Source organism: Eleginops maclovinus, chromosome 5 (genome assembly GCF_036324505.1).
Source record: "Eleginops maclovinus isolate JMC-PN-2008 ecotype Puerto Natales chromosome 5, JC_Emac_rtc_rv5, whole genome shotgun sequence".
In the NCBI taxonomy this organism is placed as follows: Eukaryota; Metazoa; Chordata; class Actinopteri; order Perciformes; family Eleginopidae; genus Eleginops; species Eleginops maclovinus.
Genome location: NC_086353.1, coordinates 819,460 through 841,709, shown reverse-complemented (window position 1 = coordinate 841,709; position 22,250 = coordinate 819,460). Strand labels below are relative to the sequence as shown.

Sequence of the window (22,250 nt, the reverse complement as noted above, 5' to 3'; positions counted from 1 at the left end):
ATCAGGAGCCTGGAATTCTACAGCCGTTGGAATAACCACTGTTGTTGTCCTGGCAGTCATCCTCCTCTTTATCTTTTTATTGATTAGGTAAGAGGTTCATTTTAGGTTACTGTTTAGTGAAAGCATGGGTTGTTGGATATTTTTGGATAATATTGGGCAATAGAAGGTGTTAATTAGGACAACACTGCGAAGAAATCTCTCATTCTCTTTTTCAAACGAATTTCAGAAATGTGATCCTAATGTTATGACAACCTCTTCCTCTATATCATCTCCAAAGCTTCTGTTCCTTCTGTAATTCATCCCATGGCCCTTTAAGTAGGGTATATTTTTGCCGGCCCGCACCCAATTTGGGATTATGAGAAAATAAAAATTGGTTACCCCCAGAGGAGGGTTAAATGTGTGGGAGTATGAAAGCATGAATGTGTTTGTGCATGAAATGTAACTGTAATGGCAAATGAATGTGTTCCAATGGGTGAGAGTGATCGTATGCTGACACAAGCAGGATGATTTCCCAGTCGACAGATGCAGTTTAGTTCTCTCCGGTCTTGAAGGGTTATTGCTGTATGGGTTGTTCTGCCGGGTTTCTTTTTTGTCTGTAGTGTTTGGTAAGAATTGTGTGCTCCCTTCACCTGAGTTCCTCCCTTAGCTGTAACCTATGACCCTATTTATACACCCCAGTGCAGCTAATCACTGCCACCAAGTGTTCAAAGATAATATTGCATTATAAATCTAGTTAAATACACTGACATGCCAACAGCTCACATACAATGGCTCCTACAGTAACAATATCTTGGATATTCGACTGCATGGTTTTATTTAATCAGTTTAGCACATTTCTAAAAGATCAATGTTTCATTCTTCTAACCAGAAAGAAGCAAGGTGCCAAGCGATCGCCTGAGCCCGAAGAGTCACCAGTCAACAGGATACAGGTGAGAAGGAATGCAAAAAGCTGGCCCACAGAACTTCATGTCTTAAAAGATGTGATTAAAGGTAGAAAAGACACCTCAGTAGGGCCCAGGATCCGGCACCTCTCCAGCTCCCAGTCCACATTTTGTAGTTTTAGTCTTGAACCTGTGATCCTTTGGTTCCCAAGCCTACAGACTGAACTACTGCTGGTCCACGACAGAGGTTCAAGTAAAGCTCAAGATTGATTAAGGGGACATTGGGGATTATTTTCCTTCACACATTCCATCGCAACACAAACCCAAACCCATTTAGGTAATCTTGTCTATGCAATATCTGCCCCTCAGGGGGAGTCAGTTGAGCTTCTCTATGCCAACATTAAGTTCTCCAAGACCCAGGCAGTTCCTCCCTCCTCCAACATCAGCCCTGCTCAGCCTCATGGACACAGAGAGGAGGATAATGTCATGTACGCCGAGGTCAAGTTTAACAGCGCATCCCCGAGGTGAGCAGTTCTGAGTGTAACGTTCAAATTACTTGGAGTAATGTTCACTGATTGCATCCGCCTGATGTTATTTTATGTAGTTTTCCAATCACTGTTGGGCCATTTGTACAATATCTAACCTGCAAAACTCCTTATTTAATGTCTCTCTTTGAAAAACAGACGTCAGAAGTCAGCTACAGAAGAGTATTCAACGGCACTGTACAGCAGTTAACAAAACCAGGACACAGTAGGAATCTACATCCCATAATGTATATTAAAGGGGCCCAATCATGCTCTCCTGTAGTGTGTTATAGGTTTTGGTGACACACTATAGAACACTCGCGCTTCTTTTGGCTAGCATTCCAACACATTGTACGTGATAGGCTAAGGGGCGGGACATCTCTAAGAGGGTGACCAATCGCAACAGTCAGAGCAGACTGGGCTCTGGTTTCAGACAGAGGGTGAAAAGAGATGCTGGGGCTTAAGAAAGAAAGAAAGATGTACTTTTATTAATTAATGGGGAAATTCACATTCTGCATTTGAGCCATCCTAGTGCCCGGAGCAGTGGGTTGGGACACCAGGGTAGCACTTGGCCTTTCGGGTACTTGAACTGGAACTAGTTCCCAGGCCAAGACCCTAACCACTTTGTCACCACCCCCAAGGTGCTTAAAACAGGCTTAAGCAGGTGATTACAAAAAGACTATGTTACTTTCTGTGGCTTTAATAACTATGTAGCTTATTGAATGCCTTCTTTTGTAAATATAATGTATATGAAATAGCCTATTTTGATAAAAATGTACGGCATGACAACCATTGTTAATCTTTTATCTAATCTCTGGATTTGTGTAGATAGATACGACTCACACTTTATTTAGAGGGAATCAGACACCTCCAGATAGCTTTTATTATCAATTTTACAAAAAATATAACAATTGAACCTAACTGTTAACTTGTAAAACATGAGACAACCTTTGAAATAGAAATAATGAGTGTACAGACCGATGTGTTTATTTTAGCTCTTGTTATGTTAGGCACACTGTTTTTGTTTTGTAATATAAACCATTAAAAAAAGCTCTAATAAAGCGGCTGTTTGGTGATTTGTAATGAATATGTTGCTGCGTGTCTTTATTATATCATTACAGTAGAGAAGAATGGGCAGAGGTTGCCAAACAAAACTGCACCTACAGTTCTTTTCTTACATTTTGAAACGCAAACAACATGTAATTAAATCCTTTTCCTACAGGCTTTAGCCCTAAAATGATCCGTGCATCTTTGTGTGCACAGTTGTCTGCCGTTGCTGCATCACAGCGGCACAGGTGAAGGTGTGCAGAGGCCTCTCACACAGCTCTACAGCCTGCAGCCGTTGACAGACAGTTCAGAAGCAGTATCTTCGAGGGTCTTGCATTTAGCTTGCAGGCCGGGACTGCTGGAGCACTCTGCAGGCGTCGGCCAGCGCTCCACCCAGGTGTCCTTCCCCAACATGTACACGAACCTTGAGGAAGGAGACGAGCTCACTGGTTTTACTTTGCATCTGCATCTTCCTTAAAGTTTACACTGTTGTATATAAGTAACCTTCAACTCCTAGAATTAACAATTTGACGCATCGAGTCTATTGATCCTTTTGTTGCTGACCTGTTGGTGTCAGTGTCGACGTTCCACTGGTCCTCTCTGGGCCCCATGATGAGGTACTGGGAGCCCTGCTGCAGGTTCAGGTCATCTCTGCAGCCTCCGTGAGACATGAAGACCCTCTTCTGACCCACCTCCACTCCAGACTCCCCGCCTGGAGGGAAGGAGGAAGAGGTTCAGATAAACCAATAGAGGGGTGCAGTGATGACGTTTCTTATGAATACTGACGATAACCTCAGTGGCAAAGAAACGTCTATGATATTTAAACGTTTAGTTCAGCAGGATAATCTCCACATATTAACACCACTAACCCTTAATCCAACAAAATGAGCTCATGACCGTAGAAAAAAGATAAACTCACCCAGCTTGATGACTTTTGTGATCTCCATCTCGTATTTGTCGTAGTAACTCTGGGTGAGACTCAGCACCTTCACCTGGAAAACTGAAGCACAAGAAAACAGGTGTAATGTCTTTGGGTTATTTTCAAGTTCCAGAGAGGATTAAGGGGGTCAAAACTGTCACATGAATACAACAAATAATGCATCCTTTTGGACAAAATGGGAATATCAATGTCTTCATAGCCTATAATAAAGTCCGCAACAAATACAACCACCCAAACAATAATTACTACAAATGTGTACCTTCACAGTTTCAAATGTGTACCTTCACAGTTTCCATCCTTACATACATTGTTTTAGTTGTGCTAAATTTAGCCTTCAATTAATCAAGACCTATTAGCAGAATCAGTCAAATATTGAAGATTACTATTGATCCTTTTTCTCTACATTTTGTAAATTATTATTCTATAGTTTTACTTTATTTTACACTGCTGTTATCAATCAAGACAGCATATTGAGCCAGAGATAGCCTATGGTATCTACTGTGTGCGTGCGTGCGTGCGTAAGTGTATCTCACCGTGGTGTAGAGTCGTGCAGGCGAACGTCTCTCTTTCTTTGTTCAGAAGCTTTCACTGTCGCTCTTTGGGACGCAGCAGTCACCTGGACATTATGAGCACATTAAAACATGAACACACACACACACACGATCTGATGCCGTGCTGCAGACTCGTGCACACGTTACCCTGCGTGCAGCGGCAGACGTTGTCTTGGCAGATCTGAGTGAGCTCCTCTCTGTCCTCCCTGGGGGTGTAGGTGTGAGTGCAGCGATGATCTGACAGAGAGCAGAGACAGGACACCTGTCAGCATCAAACTCAGAGATGCAATATTCACTTTCAACAGGAGATTCAGAATCAAATAAACTGAGCATTGATTACATAATCAGTGTGTGTTGTAATGGCCTATTGTTTGGTCTCAACATTGGGTTTCACCGATGTTACTATATTACTTGTGTTTGATGCATCGAGTCTTGATCAGTGGATGAAAGTAACTACGTACGTTTATTAAAGTGTTGTACTTAACTGCTTCACCAAGTTCCAGAGGCACATATTGCATTTTTACTCCATTCCAAAATGTGCAATAACTTTACAGATTCAGAAATGTCATAAAAAGGATGTCTGAAAGAACAGAGGATGCATTCTGAGTTCTGCTGTGGTATGTAATATGTGCTGGTCAGGATGTTACCTGGGTTGTAATACTCGTAGACGGTGACTGAGGACGGCTGCAGGAGGCCCACTTTGAACCTCTGCTGCAGCCTGAAGATCAGGATCTCTGGCTCTTTGTGAGACACCTGACACGAGCAAAGAGGAGGAGGAGAGAGAATGCAACAGAGAAGGGAAACAGACATTACAGACAATTTAGCAGACCTATAACAGTGCTGTGTAAAATATTGAATGTCCTCAGGGTTTAACTAGGCAAAATGATCCGGAAGATTCAGTTATGCTTCTTGGAAACAGCACGTTAATAGTGAAATTAACACCTTTAAATGTGCACAAACTCCATCTGTTTGCAAACAATAAAGTAGTTTTACCTTGAACAGGTGGATGATCAGAGAGCCTCTGTCACTCAGGTTATCAACGATCTTGAAGTCATTGATGTAATGGTCGACGGAGTTGGACAACTGGACAGAAACACACACATACAGAGTTAGAGTTAGAAACCCAGACCTTAATGTTTGCCCAGTCCCATAGCTCTCATTTTATCACATATTATCTTGTTAAAGGGATTGATTGAGATTGTGTTCTGAAGTATTCGACAAACTGCACCATCAAGTGACATATTTCATCTTAAAATGTCAAATCTGGTTTCGGTAAATCAAGACATGTAAATAACCCCAAGAGTGATGGATCAGCATCAAAAAGCATTTCACAAAAATGTAATAATTGACCTTTGTAACTGACCGCGTCCGTACGCACATACGTGGTGTCTCGTAAAAATGGGACAGACAAAAAACAAACAAATAAAGTAGTGCAGACTAAAAAGTAAATAACTAGCAGTGGGATTGAAAGCAGGGGGACTGTGATTGGTTAGGGTTCAAACTACACTTTAAACCGGATGATCTGAAGGCGGATTACCATCTCCAGGTCGGAGTTTTCGGGACTGAAGCCGGTGGGCAGACTGATATCCAGAACCACCATCCGGACGTCTCTGGGTCCTAAAGCCCTGTGGGGGAGAATCAGACCAATCAAAGGGTAATCAAGTATTGTATCCTACTTAACCCTCCTGTTACATTCAGGGTCAAATTGACCCGTTTGAAAGTTTGAAAATCTAGGAAAATTACTAAAAGATTTTTTTTGTACGAAACTTTTTCTGCTTCCTTTATTTAGTGCAATAAACATGTAACATGAAAAAGGTTCATGTCATGCATTTGCAAACCCCCCCCCTCAGTGTTTATATCACAGAGATTGTATTTGGGTCCCGGCAGTGAAAGTGAAGGCTAAAAGTGGTCAGCAGTGCAAATGTGACACTCATGCACACACACACACACACACACACACACACACACACACACACACACACACACACACACACACACACACACACACACACACACACACACACACACACACACACACACACACACACACACACACACACACACACAGCACTTGTGCAACATTATACTCTGCTCTTGCAGTATAATCAATTGCAAGGCCCTCTAAGCATGGAATCTTTTGGCCATCTTGGTCAGTTGTGATAAGGAACCACACTGGCAAAGCTATATTTATTGTGTCCTGTCGTCCAATTTGAGACTAGGATAGAATAGGAAAAAATTAACTTTGCTTCCCGCAAGACAGAGGGTAACATGTGCAGGAATGTGAGAACAGACAGGTGTCGGTGCTTGAATTTTGCAACAATGCTGCGGGAACAGCACAGTCACAGACACTGAGTTTGAAAAAAGAATTAACTGTATAGATCCCACAGACCCGAACACCATCATTTGACCCTGAACAGTGTGAAAATGGAGGGAATTATTCTAATGGAACCATGATCTGTGAGAGGTGAAAAACACAATTGCACTAAATATTGATTGAATTGATGGTAATAAGAGGTACCAACAATGTACAAACAAAAACATCAGGATGTTGGGGTTTCTGACCATTTCTGAATAATATGCAATGGGTCACATTGACCCAGCAATATTTTGGCTGTTACAGAAAAAACTAAAATAACAGAAGGGTTCATCACCTCACTTTGATGGTGATCTGGTAGGACTTCTCTACATCTGCTGGAGGCTTCTCTGTTACAGGACAGAACAAAACATTTAATGGTCTGACGTTCGGTCCCTATTAGTGGACTTGGGTATGCTACAGTATGTTGTTTTATTGCATTGAAATAATATTGATTTACCGCTGGATTCTTCTATGTTGACGTTGAGCTCAAAGTCCTTGCAGGGCATTTTCTCATCCACCTCATGCAGCTGGTTGTAATAGGTCACTACCTGGAGAAACACAAGAAAAATAAATGATTAAAATAACAAAAATGTAAAAAATGTTAACAAAAAAAAGGACAATTTGAAAGACTTGTATTTCTGTATTGTGTCTTGCATGTTATTCACCATGTAATTAAAGTAATATAATCTTAATTATACCAATCTTTAGGTTTGACCATGTTATTGTACCAATGATTGCATGTATTGATCATACATTTTATGTTCAGAATAACATGATAAAATGTGATCATACCTCCAGTATTCCCTGTCCATTCCCTCGAGCCTGCACTTCCATCTCCAGACCAGCAGGCAACTACGGACCAAAAGAACCACAGAAGAAGAGATTTGAAGTTTAAATACCTTTGTTTTTGCCACTGGTGCACCCAAATCCTTAAAGGTCTTCAAAAATCTAACAGTGTGAGCCGACATCCACAGAGAAACACTCCTTGTCTCCTTCTGATGAACTCTCCTGGTTTAAGTCCAGTTTCACTTCCCTCACCCTGGAGGAGCGAGCAGCGTAGGCAGTCTCGGGGTCGAAATGGTAACGGATTTCCTTTCGTCCTCTTATCCTCAAGTCCACGTCCAGACTGAGGTCAGCAGGAGGAGGTTTGTGGATCAGGTACTCGGACAGAGCCTGCAGCACCACCATGGTGGACTGGGAGAGGATAGAGAGGAGAGACTGATGAATTTTGAACCCACATTTGGAGTCACGACATCTTCTGACCTTGATCAAAAACATTTTCCAAACGTTAACATTATAATCATTAGTGATGTATATTTCAGTGAGTAAAAAACCATACGCCAAGGGGTGTTGCTCATATTTACTTTAAGAGGAACTCAGACGGAAATGGCATAGAGTTTTACCTTCTCTGTTTGGTCACACTGGTGGATGGTAACTCAGTAGACAAGCACTGGATTTGAGTAACATTTTGAGGTATTTATATTTGCTTGGAGAGATTGAACCTTTGTTTAATTCAGTAGTAAGAACATTTGTAAGAAATTGGGTGAAGATAGAATTTAGAAGATACCTTGCAGTCTATGTAGTAAAACAAATAACCCCCACAGTGTGGATTCAGCTGTAGAAATGTGGGGGCTCTAGTTTGTGCTGCTGTTGGACTATATTGCATTATCTATTCCCTTATTTCTCCATTAATGTCACAGCCTGTTTCCTCCCTCACCTATTTTCTGCTTTAGTATTGCTAAGTCATCTTAGTCACCTGGTAGCCACACCTTGTTTCTCTCTCAGACTCTGTTGCACCCATCAGCTCCATTAGTATATAGGCCTCCTTCACTCTCACCTCAGTGCCAGATCGTACTTCACAACATGCAAGTCTTTCCCGCATTACTTCCAAGATTGCTCTCCCGGTTTCGACCTCGCCTGCACCTGACCAGCCTGCTTCGCCCGTTTCCTGACCCTGCCCATCCCTGGACTATTCTGCCTTGCCTGTTTCCTGACCCTGCCTGTACCTGGACTATCTGCCTGCCTGTTTCCTGACCCTGCCTGTACCTGCGTCTCCCGCCTTGCTTACTCCTGGAACCCTCGTCTGTCCCTGACCTGCCCTTTGCCTACTCCCTGCTGGTTTGTCTTGTACCAGAACTTTGCAGTACAAACTAACACAGATAAAGCTGGTTACCAACTTCCCCTGCTTTTCCGTGTGTTGCATTTTGGTTCTCAGCTCGTTCCTGACACTTAATATGAATAACCAAGGCAATAAAAACTGGAAGCCGTAACCAAAGACCGGAGCAGGTGAATAAACTGGAATTAGTCATTGGATTTGCAGATCCCAAGTCAGCCAGCCTGTTACCTGAGTGGAGCCGAAGCCCCCCCCTCTCCTCCGCTGGCTGTTCAGCCATTTAAACGGCGCTGCAGCTTCCTCCATGCGTCCCAACTTTACCAGAGCCAGCAGGGCATAGCCGGTCCCCTCCAAGGTGAACAAGGTGTTCTTACTGTCGGGCCAGTGGCTGCCATCTGCAGGAGACAGTGTTCAAATCAGAAACCCTTTAAGGTTACCCTTAATAGATCTTAATAGAGATCACACTTGACGAAGATATCAATTCAATTGGTTGATTGAAGCAGGAACTTGATTTTGTTGCAGATTACAATGATCAGCGCCAATGTAAATTACAATAGGTCCAATGGGCAATGGAGACATGTGCAAAGTCTGTTTTTTTGCTGTTGTTTCTTTTCTTTTTATAGTTGTTATACATCTCTCTGTGGTTGTTGTGACTGTTTTGTGTCTTTTCGTCGTGGTCTTAAGTGTCTTTGTGGTTATCTTTAGTATTTTTATGGTCTTTATTTTTCTGAATGAGTAAAAATGTTGTCATTGCCCAGAAAGTGGGGGGTCCCTGGGTAAGGGTTCGGCCTGTTCAAGTGATCTTTACATAGGTGTCACACGCTTAAAAAACAAAGCAGAGATATTCTTAAAAATAAAAAGACCTTCAACTGGCTGCAGCTGATCTCAAAAATGGTAAAGCACAAAGGGACCAGACGAGGTAGCAAAAATGAAAGGAAAAGTATCAAAACTAAACGAAAATACAAACCTGGAGGCACGTGGAAACAAGGGAAGAGGCACGGGGAAAGCAAGCGGAGGAATTCAGGCAGACTGACCATTTAAGACATTGACAACCAACTGACAGAGTTTTCTTTCAGGCATATAGGACCTGTACAAAAGCAACATGTGTGAGTGTATGAGCTACCTGGAGCTGCAGCGCTGAGTAAAGATTGTGTCGGGTTGTAGTTTTGATCTTTCCCCAGCAGAGCCAGGGCATAGGAGGCGATGGCCACAGTGTACGGCCTCCTCCCCGTCATCACCAGCGCTCTCTTAGGTATTCAGCTGTCTTACCGATAACTACCTACAGCAGACAGACATGGTTGTACATATTTGAAAGCGCTCCAGATGATCAGACACCAGGGAACTGACTCTGCTGTCGTGTTTTCGTGTGAATTACCTTTACGTTTGGACTAATGCAGCTGATCCCAGCCTGCTTGGCCTCAGCGAGCGCTATCAAGACGAAGGCGGTCAGGGTTGTCTCGGGGTCATCGCCACGAAGACCACCCTGGAGACAGAGTCAAAGAGTGAGTATTAGAATACAATAGAGTACCAAGATGCTGTGGGTGTTTGATTGTTGAGGTTTTTTTTTGTTCTGATAATCATTAACTTGATGAGGTTACAAGACAAAATGACAACGAGGAATAGAGAGGAAAGAAAACCTTTGGATAGAAAGTGCATTGTTTATCAAAAGTGTGACGCAGTTCCAATTCTAAAGCGACCCCAACAGACTCAAACTATGTCTGTAATCACACACACAGCTGAATGAGGCTTCTTCTCTCAGGTGTAGGACAATCAGCAGCAAGCTTTGGGACACATTCCCCTCCATCCGGCAGAAAAAGGACTGTTATAAAAGTTCTTAACTATGGTTTTGAATCAGCATGTCCTGAGAATAATAAAGAAACACTTTTGAATCGAACTGCACACATCTTTTGTCCCAAAGTGGAAGTAGGGTGAAAGTGTAAGGGTCGGTTTAGAATTGGCCCATGGTGTATTTTTAAGTATGTCTCACAGTCATGGTGGTGCTGTAAACTGGGTTGTCCTCGACGAAGTTCCCCCTGAACATCTTGTGTTTGTTGTTCACGAGGTAGAGCAGGGGGTCGCACACTTGCTGCTCGTTGATGCCAACGATGGAGTGAGCCATGGAGAAAACTTTCACCACGTACGCCGTGATCCTGGAAGTCAGGTGGATAGGGATTAGCCTTCATCTGGTCACTTTTAAACCCACGTGTTCCATCTTAAATAACTTATTTAATGGATGAAGTACCAAGATATCTAAATATCTTATGCATGTCAGTCCATAGCAAAGCATTAGCTCATGTGTTAAGAGTTTGAATTAAATGTGTAAAATGTAAAATATTAAATATACCATGTACTTGGACCTTCCCTACTGTAGGGGGGGTAAGAGCCATCACTCTTTCTGTACGCCAGCTGGTTCTCATAACCTGGAAACAACATGGAAGAATTTGAAGATGGGATTTGGAGGAAAGAAATTAACTCGTAAATCTATATACCTAGCAATCTGTCCACAAATGCTGCAGTTCATCCATCAACCATCCTGATTTCTTATCCGTTAACGCATCCATCCATGTATCCAATGATGTTTCCGATCATCCATCCAACATGCACTCTATCTGGCAGTCTATTCATCTATCCTTCCATTGATTAATCAATTAATCCATTGATTCCTGTATCCAAAAAAACATTTAGCCATCTGTATAGTCAACAAACAAACCAAATCTATCAATATTAACTCATTTATTCAACTCTCCATTCATCGTTCATATAACAAACTCTCCATCCATCCATTTACCCATCAATCTATCCATCCTCCTAGGTTTCAAACTTTTTATCCAACGATGTTGCCAACACTTGATCCGTGTACTTAGCTATCCAGTATTTCACCCATCCAGTCAGTGATTCTGATTCCGATCCATTTATGTATCAAACTAGTCATCCACCCATATTCCCATTTCTCCATCCACCATCCACCCACCCGTATTGCAGACTCTCCAACCAATTACTTAGATATCTATCCATCCAATTAGCAAACTCTCCATCTGTCTATAAATGTATGGCACGATTCCTCCACCCATGTTTACAATTCTACGTCCATCAATTTGCTAACGTCTGGATCAAGGACTCGAAACCTAATGAGAACACAGGAGACCTCGACTTGATGTCAGACACGGAGAATTGACAAAGACATTTGATGCAGCAAAGAAGTGACACGGCTCCAATCCAATCCAACTTGATGTATAAAGCAATTTAAAACCTCCACACCAAATCCTTTACAGAGAAATACAAAACCTGCGTAAGCAACTCCTAAGATCAGTCCCAAATACCAAGTATTTATGTAGTTCTAAAAACTCTTCATAAAAGACAGAAAGTGGCAACCCCAGGGTTAAAACTAGGTAAATATTTTCCTCAACAGATTATCCATCCATCCCTATTTCAATCTTAACTCTTCCATTTATCAGTCCATCAACCATATCTTTGTCTATATCCATCAGTCATCTATTTTACTTTTCTTTACATTTTCTTGGATTCACCCATCTCTCAACCCCTCCCTCTCTCTCACCTCTCCTGATGTAGCGGAGAGCCTCGGCCTTGCGCTGCACCCCGACACTCTCCCAGTTGTCGGTGGTCTCCAGGTAGAGGGTGGCGATGAGCGGAAGAGTGATGCTGGCCAAGTTCTGCTCCACACAGCCACCGGGCATCTGGATCAGGGAGGCCAGAGAGTCCTCGCTGATGGAGTTATCGATGCTGTCTGCCAAAACATTGCCTGGAGGGGAGAGGAGGAGTCAGGAAAGAGGGAATTCTAGGTTCATTTTTTGGTCCTTACCCCCTGCTCCGACATGGACTTACCTCTGACATTGATGAACGTCTCTGGTACAGAGTTTGGCACAACAGATTTGAGGTTGGCCATAGGCACATTAACTGTCTGAATTCCTGTAGAAGGACAAAAAGAGATACACTTAACCCTCCATGATTAAAATCCAAAATCTAAAGAGGATCCACTACATCAAGACACCAATATTTGGTTAATGCTGTAATTTCAGGTTAAGTCTTTTATCCTTTTTAATCAACTAATTTTGGGTACAGAAAGCTTGATGCAAACATGAAGTCCCATTCAACATGTTTGAAAATGATGTATTTGTGCAATCTCCTTACCCCCATCAGCTGACGGGTTCAACACCGCACTCCACACCTCAGTCTTCTGCACTCCATCCATCTGTTTGGGTGAAGAAAACAGGTTTAGGAAATACTTCCTAGCTTCTTGTTAATATCCTTCTCTGATTAAACTGCCATCCCATCTTTAAGATCTCCTCACCACCACATTTAGAAGTTTCCGGATGCGGTCTCCTCCCATCGCGTCTCTGGCTACCACCATCACCTCCAGAGGGAGTTTCCCCACCACCAGCGGTACGATGGTGTAAGGGAGCGCAACAGAAGCACCGGCCTGCCAGAGTCACTTGCTGTGTGTGTCTGTCCTTAAAGGCTATGCTGCACATGCCTTCTGTCTTCATCAGCACCACCCTCACCTGAACGGAAACCAGTCACAAGATTTATTCACTCAAGAAGTGTCTTATTGAAGTAAGTTTGAGTGGACACCAAATGTTTTACTTTAGCCTTGAGTTTTATTGTTGATCCCCTGCCATAACCTCTATCGCAACCATAAGAGTCACCTTTACGGTTTTATGGCTAGGGACATTGATAAATGTACTGTAAGTAGTAGTTTATTCTTGGTTGTTTTGAACTCAAATATACGTTTTAAAAAACACAGGATTAGGATCAAGTGTTACCTGCTGAAATGTGTAACTACCAAATTAGCATTAGCCTTTTGCTTAAAGCCTCTTATCACCTTCAGTTTTTATAGATTTCATGTTTTATTGCTTTTATTTTATTCTTTATTTACTACATTCCGTAGACGACCAATAAGAAAGTGAGTATGCCGTGTAGTTTTGTGGTTATTTTCTTACATGCAGTTCATCGTTGCCGTAGTTATGGACCACAGCCTTGATCTCGACCTGTTCGTTCCTCGCCACTGAATACGGCAGCTTCAGATCCACGAAGAAGCGTTTCCATGCTTTGAAGTTGTAAGGCTCGGCTACACAGAAACCTGCGGACATTCAGGATAACATCAGGGATTCTGCAAATGCATTTGTAGCATTTCCTTTCATCCATTTACCTTTCTGTTATATTCGTTTTTCTGTAACAGCCAAAATATTCCTGGGTCAATGTGACCCATTGCATTTGTAAGTATTCAAAAATGGTCAGAAACCCCAACATCCTACTTTTTGTTTGTACATTGTTGGTACCTCTTATTACCATCAATTCAATCAAATTTTCGTGCGATTGTGTTTTTCACCTCTCATAATCATGGTTCCATTAGGATAATTCACTTGTTTTTCCATCAGGTGATGTTGATAAATAGAAATGAGACACCTCTTCTGTTCAGGGTCAAATTATGATGTTCGGGTCTGTGGGACCCGTTTTCATTCTGTCTCGCGTATACCAATGTTTATGTTTTCATATTCTATCCCAGAAATTGTAAATTGTATGACAGGACACAATAAATATAGCTTTGCCAGTGTGGTTCCTTATCACAGCTGACCAAGATGGCCAAAAGATTCAATGCTTAGAGGGCCTTGCAATTGATTATACTGCAAGTGCAGAGTATAATGTTGGAGTCCCAGTGTGTGAGGAGTTTTCCCATGCATCAGATTTGAACTTCTGACCCCTTTTATCCCCCCCTTTACTGCCAGGTGGCATATATTTACAAATCTCTGTGATATAAACATGCAGGGGGGGTTGCAAATACATGACATTTCCATTTTCATTTTACATGTTTATTGCACTAATTAAGGGATGCAGAAGAAGTTTCATACAAAAAAAAAGTACTTTGAAGTATTTTCCTAACTGTGTTCAAACTTTAAAACGGGTCAATTTGACCCTGAATGTAACAGGAGGGTTAAGTTTAGAGATTCAAGCTTTTAGTCAGGATGTTTTTGAAGTGTGAATATTTGTTCAGCCGTTGCTTTATATGGTAGAGATACTGTAGGTTGGCAGGTGTAGTAAAATGTCACCGAAAAGAAAGAGCCACATTGTGACTACCATCTCACCCCCCTGCCTCTCATACCTGTGTGAGCTGAGGCGCTTACGGCCAGAACCCCCCACTCTGTGATGCTGTCAGGTAGAGGGTGGTCCACGTTCGTGGACGCCAACCTGTTGATCAGATTCATGCGCTCAAAACAACAAATATAAGATTTCCAAAACACTTTTTTCTTGCATCCTACTCCAGTGTCATCTGGTTTAACGGATGCCTTTCATGGTGCAAAGAAAGACATTGTGTACATACAGGAATCAGAATTTGATACCAACATGAAGGTCTGTTTTACACAGGAAAGAGTCAGAGTTGTTTACTCTTTAAACTCCTGTTTACCCTGCTGAACAAACAAAAGATGATGCAATGCAGGGAATTCACAGAGCTGTTTCTCTCGTATGATCAAACAGAGGCTTTACATTGGCCCTGATCCATCTTTTTTATCAAGTCAGTGGAGGTACGACAGTTGCGTAGCTAGGTCTATTTTAGGTGGGATTCGGCCTTTAACAATTAAACCACATTTCAAGGTTAGAAAACACAAAATAAAATATTATGTTTTTATTGCGGATAACTGGAATGACTTCCTGTTGACATGAATCATGGACTCAAACTGAGTCATATATTGCATTCAAATAAAACCTCTGAACTTCCTTTAAGTCTTCTCACTGACAACCATACATAAACCATCCATCTTCTCCCGCTTTTCCGTCAGGGTCGCGGAGGAGACAGCTCCAGCAGAGAGCCCCAAACTTTCCTTTCCCTGGCCACATCAACCAGCTCTGACTGGGGGATTCCAAGGCGCTCCCAGGCCAGCGAAGAGATATAACCCCTCCACCTGGTCCTAGGTCTACCCCTCGGTCTCTTCCCAGCTGGACGTGCCTGGAACACCTCCGTAGGAAGGCGCCCAGGTGGCATCCTCACTAGGTGCCCGAACCACCTCAACTGGCTCCTTTCAACGCGAAGGAGCAGCGGTTCTACTCAGAGTCCCTCCCGGATGACTGAACTTCTCACCTTATCCCTAAGGGAGATAACAGCCACCCTGCGGAGAAATCCCATTTCGGCCGCTTGTATCCGCGATCTCGTTTTTTCGGTCATGACCCATCCTTCATGACCCTAGGTGAGGGTAGGAACGAAGATGACCCGGTAGACAGAGGGCTTTGCCTTCTGGCTCAGCTCTCTTTTCCTCACAACGGTGCGGTAAAGCGACTGCAGTACCGCTCCCGCTGCTCCGATTCTCCGGCCCATCTCACGCTCCATTGTTCCCTCACTCGAGAACAAGACCCCGAGATACTTGAACTCCTGCACTTGGGGTAAGGCTTCATTCCCTACCTGGAGTGGACAGTCCATCGGTTTCCTGCTGAGAACCATGGCCTCAGATTTGGAGGTGCTTCACACTCGGCCGCGAACCGATCCAGTGAGTGCTGAAGGTCACAGACCGATGAAGCCATTAGGACCACATCATCTGCAAAAAGCAGTGGTGCAATCCTTAGCCCACCGAACTGCAGACCCCCTCCCCCACGACTACGCCTAGAAATCCTGTCCATGAATATCACAAACAGGATTGATGACAAAGCGCAGCCCTGGCGGAGGCCAACCCTCACCGGAAATCGGTCCGACGTGCTGCTGAGGACCAGGACACAGCTCTCGTTTTGAGAGTACAGAGATTGGATGGCCCTGAGTAGAGACCCCCTCACCCCATACTCCCGCAGCACCTCCCACAGTATCTCCCTGGGAACCCGGTCATACGCCTTCTCCAAATCCACAAAGCACATGTAGACCGGATGAGCGTACTCCCAGGCCCCCTCCAGGATCCTTGCGAGAGTGAAAAGCTGGTCCGTTCACGACCAGGACGAAAACCGCATTGTTCCTGTTCAATCTGAGGTTCGACAATCGGCTGGACCCTCCTTTCCAGCACCTTAGAGTAAACTTTCCCGGGGAGGCTGAGTAACGTGATGCCTCTGTAATTAGCACACACCCTCTGATCCCCCTTTTTAAAAAGAGGAACCACCACCCCAGTCTGCCACTCCTTCGGTACTGTTTCCAACTTCCACGCAATGTTGATGAGACGTGTCAACCATGACAGTCCCTCAACACCCAGAGCCTTCAGCATTTCTGGGCGGATCTCATCCACCCACGGGGCTTTGCCACTGTGGAGCTGTTTAACTACCTCAGTGACTTCCCCCCGTGAGATTGGAATTGATCCCCCTTCATACTCCAGCTCCGCCTCTAACATAGAGGGTGGAGTTGTCGGATTCAGGAGTTCCTCAAAGTGTTCCTTCCACCGCCCTAACACCCTATCAGTTGAGGTCAACAGCGCCCCATCCTTACTGTACACAGCTTGGATGGTTCCCTGCTTCCCCCTCCTGAGGTGTCGGACGGTTTTCCAGAACAACTTTGGTGCCGACCGAAAGTCCTTCTCCATGGCTTCTCCGAACTTCTCCCACACCCGCTACTTTGCCTCGGCCACGGCTGAGGCTGCTGCCCTTCGGGCCCGGTCGTTACCTTGCAACTGCATCAGGAGTATCCAGGGATAACATATCCCGGAAGGCATCCTTCTTCAGTCGGACGGCTTCCCTGACCACTGGTGTCCACCACGAGGTTCGAGGGTTACCGCCCCTTGAGGCACCTAAAACCTTGAGACCACAGCTCCCTGCCGCAGCTTCGGCAATAGAAGCTTTGAACACCGCCCACTCTGGTTCAATGTCCCCAGCCTCCACAGGGATGCCTGAAAAGCTCCGCCGGAGGTGTGAGTTGAAGGCCTCCTGGACTTCGGACTCCTCCAGACGTTCCCAGTTCCCCCGCACTACACGTTTGGGCTTACCAGGTCTGTCCAGAGGCTTCCCTTGCCACTCGACCCAACTCACCACCAGATGGTGATCTGTTGACAACTCCGCCCCCCTCTTCACCCGAGTGTGCAAAACATGCGGCCTCAGGTCCGATGAGACAATAACAAAATCGATCATGGACCTTCTGCCTAGGGTGCTCTGGTACCACGTACACTTATGAGTAGGGCTGTGCAATTTAATCGATCCTGCGATATATATCGATATTTTGTTTCCAGAGAAAGTATCGATATTTCAGCCGCGAGTATCGATACATTAAGTCCCATTCAAATCCCCCGTGTTCCGCCTGGCACTCTGCTCGCTGCCCATTACGTCAGCCAGCCGCTAGTGTCGCTGTAGAGCATTTCTAGATACACAGATCTAGTGTGTCTTCTTCTCGCGGTGAGTGCGAAGCGGTTCAGGAGAATGGCGGCTGACATTAACCCAGCACCTCCGCGCTTAAAAGCAGATGTGTGGGAGCACTTCGGGTTTAAAAAGAAGAAGGAAAGTGACAATTTAGATAAAACTATTGCGGTTTGCAAGCTGTGTCACACAAACGTGAAATACTCTGGAAATACTACTAACCTACGAACCCACCTACAGCTTCACCACCCGGACAAGGTAATGCTAACTGAGGAACTCAAGAAGCTGCGGCCACCTGCTGCACCTTTTAATTCTCCATTGTCCATTGTGATACTGCACTTTATGTACTTATGTTTCAAAGGCTTGTAAGCTACAGTTTGCACTGTTTCAATAAATGAAACTAATTTTCTCACCACATATTTTGATTCATTTTGTCCAGCATTTGCAAGCTGTAGACTCTCTGTCTAGTCAGAGCCATATATTGTGTAATTGATGCTTTCAGTTTTCAGTTGGAATTAATTCAATCCAAGTCAATGGTGTATCGAATTATATCGAATCGTATCGAATCGTATCGTTGGCTGAATATCGTCATATATATCGTATTGTGAGCTGAATATCGTGTATCGTATCGTATCGTGAGATTAGTGTATCGCTACAGCCCTACTTATGAGCATCCTTATGTTCGAACATGGTGTTTGTTATGGCCAATCCATGACTAGCACAGAAGTCCAGTAACAAACCACCACTCCGGTTCAGATCAGGGAGGCCGTTCCTCCCAATCACGCCCCTCCAAGTGTCTCCATCATTGCCCACGTGTGCGTTGAAGTCTCCCAGCAAGACTAAGGAGTCCCAATCAGGAGCCCCATACAGGACTTCTTTCAGGGTCTCCAAGAAGGCCGAATACTCTGAACTGCTGTTTGGTGCATAAGCACACACAACAGTCAGAGTTTTCCCCCCCATGACCCGCAGGCGTAGGGAGGCGACCCTCTCGTCCACTGGGGTAAACTCCAACAAAGTGGCACTCAACCGGGGGCTTGTGAGTATCCCCACACCCGCTCGGCACCTCACACCTTGGGCAACTCCGGAGAAGAATAGAGTCCGAACCCTATCCAGAAGTAAGGTTCCAGAGCCGACGCTGTGCGTAGAGGTGAGCCCCACCAGATCCAACTGGTAACGCTCCACCTCCCGCACAAGCTCCGGCTCCTTCCCCCCCAGAGAGGTGACATTCCACGTCCCCAAAGCCAGCTTCTGTCGCCTGAGTCTGGTCCGTCGAGACCCTCTGCTTTCACTGCCACCCTTCTGGCAGCGCACCCGACCCCATCGTTGTTTACCGTAGGTGGTGGGCCCGCGGGACGGAGAAGCGGAGGTGTTGCCCACGTTGATTTTTCGGGCTGTGCCAGGCCGGGCTCCGTGGCAAGCCCGGCCACCAGACGCTCGCTGACGAGTCCTCCTTCTGGGCCTGGCTCCAGAAGGGGACCCCAGGCTTCCTCCGGGCCGGGTATCCTCGCTTTCAAGTTTGTTTGTCATGAGGTCTTTTGAACCAATCTTAGTCTGGCCCCTTACCTGAGACCAATTTGCCATGGGAGACCCTACCAGGAAAACAAGGTTCCAGACAACACAGCCCCCAGGTTCATCGGGGCACACACACCTCTCCACCACGATAAGGTGCTGGTTCTCGGAAAGGTACATAAACAATTATTTTTATTGTTGGTTTTAAATAAATGTAAAATGTCGTTTTAGTTTTCAAATTCATAATGGTGGCCTTCTTTCTGATATTTCATCTTGATTCTATTTGATTGCTATTTTTACGCTTCTCCCCATCAGCTTTGAACCTGCAACAACTTTATTGCAGTACAATAATTAATAAATTGCACTTATCAAGCAAATCTAAAGAGTGATGGTGTTCCAGCAGATCACTGAAAGTAAACTAGAGAGCTTTTTCTGCCTCTCATGTTACACTCACCCGTCTCTGTCTGCCTTGGTTGGCAGGTTAACATCCATCCACAGCCAAGACTCGTAGAACTTAAATCGTAGACTAACTTCAGTCTCATCCAAATACTCCTCCTCCTCCTCCTCCTCCTCCTCCTCATCCTCCGCCTCCACCGTCTCCTTCTCATCCTCCGGCATGTGTTTTTGCCCTTTTGCATGTGTCAAAGAAACCCCCTGAAAACGTTGTTTGGGTACGAAATCAGCCAATGGTCTCAGTTGAGGAGGTCCAGGTAATCCACGTTCAAGTCCCAAACCTACCAGAACACATTTATATATGATTACACGTCATTAAACATGAGCACTACAACAATTCCCTGCACAGTGAAAGATGTGAACCATTTTAAAGTTAAGGTAGATTACCCTCAGCCAGCATTCTTATCTTTCCAAATAACTGTCAGCCTTCAGATTATTCCATAATTATATAAAAGAAATATAAAATTGTTTATTTAAGGCAACCTCTTTGGGGTGCAGAGAGTCTAGAGAGGACCAAATACAGATTGTGGACTGGGGCCTGGAGAGGAACCACCAAACAGGTGGCAACTAACTCAACAAATTAAAAAACGAAATAAAAAAGGTTAAAGTTCGAACAAAGGCTGGACAATGCCATATAGACTAAATGGGACCATCATAAGGAAGACTTAAACTAACTCTGGACACCATAAACCCATGAAGGGATAAGTTGGGTCATTTTCTTTTAGACTTCCATACAATCTGACTACTTTTTCCAAAAAGTGGATTCGCCGTCTATGGGCAATTAGAGAACATGTAGGTTTCCGGCCCTTCCACATCATTTGCTCTTGAAACAAACTAGCTTGAGACTCATGATGAATTGAGATATCCCTGACTTTTCGTTCGCTAACATCATCAGCTTCATTCTTATACTTTGGTTTGAGACCAGAAACCATTCCCATCAGCCACAGCTGTACTTTGTGTTTAGTGATCATTAGCAAATGTCAGCATGCTAACACACTGAAGAAACCCTAAAAACATTATACCGCTTCATTTCAAAGATAAATGTTCAAATGTCTCAACATATCTCGCTAACTACAGGATGGAAAAAGTGGAGGTAGCGTCCTTTACCCATTGTTTTCCTGTACGGGGGTATTCTTCCATAGGGAACAATGCCAAGGCTCGAAAAATGTTGCGAGGGAAGAGAGGTGGTGGTGGGCGGAGTTGTGGTCAATGGTGGTGGGGTTGTAGGAATCTCTGTGTTTATCTCCTCGTTCCTGTAGGTGGCGCAGCAGTAGCGGAAAGCCCGCATGCACTCCCAGCCCTCGGTGATGTAGAGGGATCGCCGCGTACAGGAGTACGGCATGGGGATCTCCCTGAGGCCGTCCTTACAGCAGCGGCGCAGCAGCTTCTCTTTGTAATGACTCTCTGCAGGCACAACACAGTCATCAGTGCAAGAAATCAAATATGTTTTCGTTTGGATGATTGTTTAAGAGGCGAATGGGTTTCTCACCCAAAGAGTTTTTGCTCATTAGTTTTTGTTATAACAGTTAATGTAGGATCTGCTTTCAACACATTCATTTATTTTCCTGCCTGTCTATACCGTACCGTCCGAGCACCATAAACCAGATTAGGGATAATGGTCAGAGTGGCATTCACTGAAGAGAAAAGAACATGGACAGCTTGACCAGCCATACGCACTGGATTTTTCTGCCCTTACTGTGTTTCCCTTTTGTGTTTACCTCCTGTCTGTGTTCTGCTCTGCCCTGCCCGTTTTGTGCTGCCCACAAATATAAAATGAACTCCCGGGTGCTTCATCAGGAGAGGAACACTAATGTATGTGTGTAAAACAAAATGTCCAGACTTATTTCTGCGAATGGATATGAGTGCAAATGGTCTCTTAAGCAGAGCTTGCTTAGCAACGGTCTGCTAGTGAAAAAGAGCAGCCTGCTAAATGTCGTTATTGACCAATCAGATTAGAGTATTCAAACGCAGCTGTGGAACAATAACACCAATTTAACTTAATGATGCTTTGTGTCTGCCGGTGTCAAAAGACAGCGTTTTGCTAAAACCCGAAAAATATTAGCTTGTTATTTGGGATTTGTTTTTCCATCATCGGACAATTCATGCAGTTATTTCACTCTTCTTACTCACCCAGCTGGGCTTTGTGCTGCAGCTTTTCAGCAGAGCGCCTCCTTCTGGCACTGCCTCGACACTTCAGGGCTGATCAAAGGAGAAACAGGTCCTTAATCTCTTTAATGTACAATCAATGATCCTTTTGTTCATATGTGACTTTCATCCAACACACAGTGGCCTTCAGCTGACGCCAACATTACCTATACTATCAACATCAATCTATTGTTTCTTATTCAAGGAAAAGGTCACAAAAACAGCTTGTATTGGGCGTGTATCTATTTAAAACAGGCCATTATATGACACAATTTAAAGACATTGCACCTTTCTCCTTTAACTGAGAGACTAATGTAACTGCTAATACATAAAGCAATACAAACTACTATAATGACTTATATAAGATGAAACCAAATATGAAGTAATCCTGTGAACTACAAGTGAATTCAGTGGGTGAAGCCGACATGTCATAATAAAACCTATTTTACAATATTGTAAAAGCT

At 44.1% G+C, this 22,250-nt stretch overlaps 2 protein-coding genes across 4 annotated transcripts in view; one reads left to right on the top strand and one right to left on the bottom strand.

The window, feature by feature from the left end:
* Positions 1–2,492, top strand: part of LOC134864565 (sialic acid-binding Ig-like lectin 12) — a 59,759-nt gene extending 57,267 nt beyond the window's left edge. For 2 of the 3 annotated variants that reach the window (XR_010165850.1, XR_010165849.1), the window contains 3 exons: positions 6–87; positions 869–1,405; positions 1,565–2,492. Coding sequence is in view for 1 of the 3 variants with exons in the window: in XM_063883641.1 (XP_063739711.1) it covers positions 6–87; positions 869–929; positions 1,251–1,405; positions 1,565–1,616 (350 nt within the window). In the remaining 2 variants the exon portion in view is untranslated. The remainder of the gene's footprint in view (positions 1–5; positions 88–868; positions 1,406–1,564) is intronic. The other variant, XM_063883641.1, reaches the window with a different exon arrangement.
* Positions 2,250–22,250, bottom strand: part of LOC134864554 (complement C3-like) — a 30,076-nt gene continuing 10,075 nt past the window's right edge. Inside the window, 29 exon segments of the mRNA XM_063883621.1 lie at positions 2,250–2,876; positions 3,017–3,164; positions 3,372–3,452; positions 3,926–3,970; positions 3,973–4,008; positions 4,091–4,180; positions 4,591–4,696; positions 4,937–5,026; positions 5,481–5,568; positions 6,595–6,646; positions 6,757–6,847; positions 7,092–7,151; positions 7,338–7,493; positions 8,644–8,807; positions 9,536–9,664; positions 9,667–9,691; positions 9,788–9,895; positions 10,400–10,562; positions 10,757–10,832; positions 11,969–12,172; positions 12,256–12,339; positions 12,562–12,622; positions 12,722–12,850; positions 12,852–12,932; positions 13,371–13,510; positions 14,531–14,616; positions 19,643–19,922; positions 20,749–21,045; positions 21,772–21,840. Of these exon segments, the coding sequence (XP_063739691.1) occupies positions 2,732–2,876; positions 3,017–3,164; positions 3,372–3,452; positions 3,926–3,970; positions 3,973–4,008; positions 4,091–4,180; positions 4,591–4,696; positions 4,937–5,026; positions 5,481–5,568; positions 6,595–6,646; positions 6,757–6,847; positions 7,092–7,151; positions 7,338–7,493; positions 8,644–8,807; positions 9,536–9,664; positions 9,667–9,691; positions 9,788–9,895; positions 10,400–10,562; positions 10,757–10,832; positions 11,969–12,172; positions 12,256–12,339; positions 12,562–12,622; positions 12,722–12,850; positions 12,852–12,932; positions 13,371–13,510; positions 14,531–14,616; positions 19,643–19,922; positions 20,749–21,045; positions 21,772–21,840 (3,284 nt within the window). The 3' untranslated portion in view covers positions 2,250–2,731.